Source organism: Daucus carota, chromosome 7, assembly GCF_001625215.2.
Source record: "Daucus carota subsp. sativus chromosome 7, DH1 v3.0, whole genome shotgun sequence".
Taxonomy (NCBI): Eukaryota; Viridiplantae; Streptophyta; class Magnoliopsida; order Apiales; family Apiaceae; genus Daucus; species Daucus carota.
Genome location: NC_030387.2, coordinates 23,048,788 through 23,055,538, shown reverse-complemented (window position 1 = coordinate 23,055,538; position 6,751 = coordinate 23,048,788). Strand labels below are relative to the sequence as shown.

The window sequence follows — 6,751 nt, the reverse complement described above, 5'->3', positions numbered from 1 at the left end:
TAGTCAACACATTTTTCTTTGTTGACGGTGGCTATAGTAGATCTACTCATCTAGCTGAATTTGAAATATGTATGGGAAAATGTAATATACTAATACTACACATGGTCTGTCATTGTTATAGTTCTCAATCAGACACCGAGTATTTCAATTAAATTTCTATATGAATAACAATAAGCTCTATTACTGAGACGTACCTAATAGTAAACATGTGGTTTATACTGAGAAACAAAATGCTAGCAGGTCAACGAGTTAGTTGTTTAAAGGATGGAAACCATATGGTAAGAATGGTTATTTTAGAAATAGGTCCTAGTTATGAAGGATGCAGTTAAATGCAAGATTTTATGAGTGAAACTTCATTACTTTCTGTTGCTCAGTATCACTCGGAGCATAGGCGATAAGCCAATGATTGGTAAACAATCTTGTTACAATGGTCATATATATGCTGAAGAGTCCGTGTCCAAAGGTCCTTCCATTTTGATAAAGACCAGAATAAAGAGATGATGCTGAACTACTCTACAGGTGAGGGTAGCAAAGATAGTCTTAAAAATAAATTACCAGTCAGTTGTCACTTGCCACAGAAGCCTATAGCCCTAACTACTTAAGGAGCTCCGTATAAGGGCACCATGCAATCAGTTTTACTATGCTTTATACATTTGTTTAAAACAAAAATTGCAGTCAGAGCCACAATTAGATCAGCCAATAAAAAAGGGAGCATGCTTTACACCTTGCACAATTCATGTAGATGAAAAAACAACTATATATAAGAGAAACAGGTATGAATAACTGGCTGAAAATTCTACTGGTGCAGTAGTTCATTAAATTGCTTGAGACCCTTGAAGGACGGACATGGTGCCAATTGTTAAAGGAATTGGGGCTGGTTCAGTGTTATCCTCTAAACTCATTAAGTTCAAGCACCAGAAAAGAGTACACAGTTTACAAAGCAGAAACATAGACAGCAATGAAGCAACACTACATTATGTCGAAAAGTCCACATCATTTACCCAAAGAGCTATGTTTAGCACGATCATACACGTTTTGTAGGACAGGTAGCCAAAAGGTACACGCGGCAGTAGGTAGTTAAGGAAGAACGGCATTATAAATATCAAGGAGGAACTGTAAGAAAAAAAAAGGTAGTCTTGTACATAATTTAGGTGCTCCTATATATCTCACAGAAACAATACAAATAAAGCATCATACCTGCTTAAATCGCTCTCTGGTCTGCTCAGCCTACAATGAAAAAGGAGATGAATTATAAATATGTCCTCGACGATAATCATCCTTAACTCTTAAAAGATGCACAAGCCTTCCAAGAATAAATAAGACCACAAATCAATGCAAGACGGTTTGGTAATAACAGATCTTTTATTAATGGAAGCTTAAATAACAGTTAATCATATAGTTTAACAACATGAAATTTATTCATCACACAATATGTATTTTGATAATTGAATAAGCCTCCAAAATTGGAATCAAGGACTTAGGAACTTATTTTACTGGATATTGGTAAAATCAACTCAAATGATAATGCAAGGTTTCACGATTTTCAACCGAAAATTAGGATTCAAAGAATGAATAAAATGTCATGTGCTACTCTGAGATCTGAACCCTATTTCATGGAGAAGGTAGCCTTAAACAATAAAGGATATCAATTGTTGATCGACAGATATACAATAATCACCACATTCTTGTTTAAACAACCCAAGACTTGTTATACTGACACAAATCGAATATATTATTCCCCATTCGTCACAGCCAAACAATAAAAAGATGGTCACTTCCAACATCTACCAACATTATCAAATATGCAACTTATATAAACTTCAGAAAACACTACCTCCTCTTGCATTAACCCCGCATTTTCCTCCTCCAAATGTGTCACCAGTGATTCCAACTCCACAGTATAAACCTGTATTTCACACTCCAACAAATCAACACATAAACACATAGAATAAAACACTCCAATTACTACTAACATATTCGGCAAAGAATTCCAACTCAACATACATCAATAAATCACCCGACACAATCGAATCACTACTAAAAAAATTTAAAAAAAATACAGAAGAAAGGATTCCAACTCCACAATATAAGCCTAAAACATTACTCCGAAAATCAATACATACCAAGTTACCAACCACCACAATTACTACCAACAATTTTTTTAACAGTGTAAGCCTAAAACACTGCGAAAAAAGCCTATCAACTCCAATTACTGCTCACAAATTTGAAAATCACGAAATTCGACAATATATAGCTACATCCAACACCCAATTAAAAAATTAGGCCATGTTTGCCTCATCTTACTTTTCAATTACAAGGCCTTGATAATATAGACCGATAATATATCTGGGAACGTACCGGAATTAGCCGCAATGGATTGAAGGGCTCAGAGAGATAGAAGCTCTGAAGAGATGCTTGCGTACAACCGAGAGGCCTCCCAACCAACAAAGCAGCTCTGAAATGAGATAACCCCGCTCCTCTTGATCACGACGGAAGCAGTGCAGCGGACAGAAGACGGAAGGAACCGAGCATGAGCCGACAGAAATGACCGCCGAGGATGATAGCTAGGCCGGGAACCAGTTTGGATTCAGGGTCGAAAGGACAGGATTGTGAAAAACATTGCTTCGGTAATACATCTGGCTTTCCTTTGAAGGGTTGAACCGTCTTTTAACACTGAATTAATTTGCTCAGGAGAAGGGCATGTTCTCGTATAATAGATATAGTAGAAGTAGATAGTAGATAGTAGATTGGACTGAAAACACGTGTCTTATAATTATAATAAAGATATCCAAAGAATCCGTTATAAATTAAGGAGGTTCGAGACCTCACTGAAAAATTACCTAAAAATAAAATTGAATCGAAAAGATATGTTTTCATCAAAATATTCAAGTGCACTTGATTATTTATAAAAAATATTCATATTTTGTTCATGATTGATAAGTTCGATTAATGTAAATGTGATATGAATTAATTCATATACAAGACAAGAATCAAGATGGCTACGAATCATGGTTTCCCGAATCAATATATATATTATGGTTAACTTGAAATAGAGCATATAATATCGGTGGTATGAATTGTGATGATTGTAGTTGTAAACGAATATATACGAGCACAAGCCGCGAGAGGGACAATCACGGGCAGCACCAGCAGGAGCAACAAAGGCAAAATTAAATTAGGAGAAGAAAGATGAAGCTTTTTAATACGCAAAAAGTTGTCTCATTGGAAGGCTGTTTGCAGCTTGATTATAATTATACGGCCCTACGCTCTTCCACTTCTCTTTCCCTCCATTCATGTCAGTTTTAATAAAAAAGCACCACCCGTGAGCTCCCCCTCCATGTCATTATTCTCTAGTGCACCCCCACTTTTTACCTAATACTTCATGCTTCTATACGATACATGATTTGGAAATTTATTGAATTTTAGAATCGAGGTCATGTTTGGTCAGGTTTTTAAACCCGACTTATTAATCGAAAACAGTTCTTCTGTCAAAAATTAGAAGTAAATTTCAAAAACCTGACTTATAAATCGAAAACAGTTCTGTCTATAAGGTTGAAAATCATATTTTTTTTGACTTGTATCTATTTTTGATTTTAAGAAATGTAAAAAATCACATTAAAATGTAATTTATAATATAATTTTTATTATTTTAATAACTCTTATATTCAATTAATTAATAAATAAAAAAATAGGTCAAATATATAATTTAAAAATTATTTTTCATTTTAAATAAACAATAAGTATTTATTTAAACCAAGCCAAAATCATCCCCAAGACGGTTTGGAGTTTTTCTAAGCCTCTACCAAACACATGCGCACACATGTATGATTAAATGCCTATATATAAAGGACACAAATAGCTAGCAAGTCTCATTCTACTTACTTGAAAACGAAACAAAACTAAAAACTTCCTTTGATCTTTTTATCCTCAGCTTCTTCTAACATTTATAGTTTCATGTCTAATCTGAGACACATTTTCTGGATCATCGTTATTGTTGTTCATAATATACAGTACACAGAATGTCACACCAAGGGACTGAGATCCAAGAGAAGGTCCTCAGGTGGTCGAAAACAATTAACACCAAATATGACACAAACCCAGTACTCAGAACAACAGTTTATCAAGTGGGTGAATTTTGTTGGCAGCCTCAAACACTCTGTTTTCAACACAGCCCAGAACAAGCTCTTCCCTTCCTTCACTCTTACTGTTGATAGAAACCCCGCCACCGGAGATTTCACGTCCATTCAAGATGCTATTGATTCTCTTCCTTTTGTTAACCTTGTCAGAGTCTTGATCAAAGTCCATGCAGGAGTTTACAAGTGAGTTCTGTTCCTTTTTATTATGTTTGCATCATATATTTAACTATCAGTCTATCAGTAGTACTATGCTCAATACGGTAGTAGAATTTTTTATATCGATTTGATTTTGGTGTAATGGGAAACATGCATAGAGACAAACACTTGGGAAGTATGTAGCAAGTTGTCATGGACTGGCTTTTTAATAAAGTTCTTATACATCGATCTTTAGCTGGTTGGCAATGCATGTGACTGTGGTTGTTGATTCAGAATTCTGTTTTTATTGTCTAACTTTAAATTTTAAAAATTCAGGGAGAAGGTTATTATTCCTCCGCTAAAATCATACATAACGATTGAAGGAGCAGGGGCAGATAAAACGATTGTCGAATGGGGAGATACAGCTCAAACACTGGGGCCTAAAGGGCAGCCTCTTGGCACATATGGCTCTGCTACATTTGCTGTCAACTCCCTGTATTTCATTGCTAAGAACATTACATTCAAGGTTCAATATTCTTTCTCTAGACTAGTTAATAAATTAGAATGCTTAGCTTTTCAAGAGATTCTGGATATCACTGATTTTAATTCAACAAGTTGCTTCTGTTTTGTAGAACACTACACCGGTGCCACCACCAGGGGCTGTTGGAAAACAAGCAGTGGCATTTCGGATATCAGCAGATACAGCAGCTTTTGTTGGTTGTAGATTCTTGGGGGCACAGGATACGCTTTATGATCATTTGGGTAGACATTACTATAAGGACTGCTATGTCGAGGGCTCTGTGGATTTCATCTTTGGCAATGGCCTCTCTCTTTTCGAGGTTCAGTTTGATCCTCCTGCTAGTATTATACATCTTTCCCGCACACTTTGTCACACAACACAATTTTAACTCCATTAGTTTAAAATAGTATAATGGACCTACTGTATTTCCACTAGAATTCAAAACTTAAATTTAAAGTACATTACAGTGAAGGCAATAATAAACCAAATATGATTTGATACGCCTACAGGGATGTCACGTACACGCGATAGCACCATTTACAGGGGCCTTAACTGCACAAGGAAGAAACAGCCTATTAGAAGACACAGGCTTCTCATTTCTGAAGTGTAAGGTGACCGGGGCAGGAGCCCTGTACCTTGGAAGAGCTTGGGGTCCCTTCTCTAGAGTAATTTTCGCTTACACTTACATGGACGACATTATTGTCCCTAAAGGATGGTATAACTGGGGTGATCCCACTCGAGAAATGTAAGACTCATCTTTCCCCCTTCCTAATAAGTCGTGTTTTTGGTCCGCGTATTCTAATCTTTTTCTGCACTTTCTATTGTTATATCATCTGTGGTATATTGGTCAGAGCACATTCTCATTTCAAGATTTTATATTCATCTAATATTATACATTATCAGATTTAGAGCAGTAGGTGGAGATCCCAGATGTCTTTATACTCTAGTATATCTTGTTGATTTGGTATTCTATATAACACCTAAATTTCACATAAAAGTATCAGACACTGTGCGTTAGGTGGAAAGCTCTAACACTGTCTCCAGTGGGTTGGTTTGGGTCGGGACGATGCCACTCACCTCAAGAGGCCTATTACGCCTCGCGTAAACTGAAAACTTAATAAATCTAAAGCATAAATAGGTTAATTAGAAGGCGGCATAGCTTTAGTTACATTATCATATTTGGTGCTCATTTTATTCCGGATCTTATATTGTGCTTTTTTTTTTTCCGGTTCATCGTGGCTTTGTGCATGTCATTTAAGATGGTTCCAGACACTGTTACATGTTTCACAGAGCTTGATTTGATTCAGTTTTAAGTGATGAACCATGGTTGATTATTTGTAATGGATGGTTTTCAGGACTGTGTTTTATGGGCAGTACAAGTGCAGTGGAGCAGGTGCTAATTTTGCAGGAAGAGTATCATGGTCCAGAGAACTTACCGATCAAGAAGCCAAGCCTTTTATATCACTTAGCTTCATTGATGGCTCAGAGTGGATCAAATTTTGATTTTGTAAGCCCTGTACAGTAGTTTAGATTTTCCTTTTTATAACCCGATGTTCAGATAACAAGAAGCTTTAGTTGATCTCGATTTATCAACGAGAGTAATGAGGTGTCTTACCTCTCAAGTAATGCAGTAATCGGTTTACGGCTAATTCTGTGAAAGAATTATGAAATTGATAAATTCCAAATATCTCACACTTTCTGACTTACTGTTTTTTTTTTTTTCTGACTTACTGTTATTTTCTATTTCAAAGGATTATAAAATGAGAGATATATGAAATCGTAAATCCAAATATCTCTTACTTCTAAATTTATGCTCAATTAACACTTTTTTTTTTTGCCAAAGCTCAATTAACACTTTAATATAGAGTTAATTACTAAAACTCGACAAAATATATCAACTTCATCAATATTCATCATGGAGTCCCACTTGACTTACCGAACTATTTGGCGGTATCAAAAA

At 35.7% G+C, this 6,751-nt stretch overlaps 1 protein-coding gene across 1 annotated transcript; it reads left to right on the top strand.

Annotated features, from left to right (window-relative positions):
• Nucleotides 1-3,888: 3,888 nt before the first annotated feature.
• LOC108195530 (probable pectinesterase 53) lies at nucleotides 3,889-6,478 on the top strand. The gene is made up of 5 exons (XM_017362502.2): nucleotides 3,889-4,319; nucleotides 4,608-4,797; nucleotides 4,904-5,110; nucleotides 5,301-5,536; nucleotides 6,147-6,478. The coding sequence occupies exons 1-5, from the start codon at nucleotides 3,955-3,957 to the stop codon at nucleotides 6,292-6,294; spliced, it is 1,146 nt and encodes a 381-aa protein (XP_017217991.1). The 5' UTR covers nucleotides 3,889-3,954; the 3' UTR covers nucleotides 6,295-6,478.
• Nucleotides 6,479-6,751: the final 273 nt, after the last annotated feature.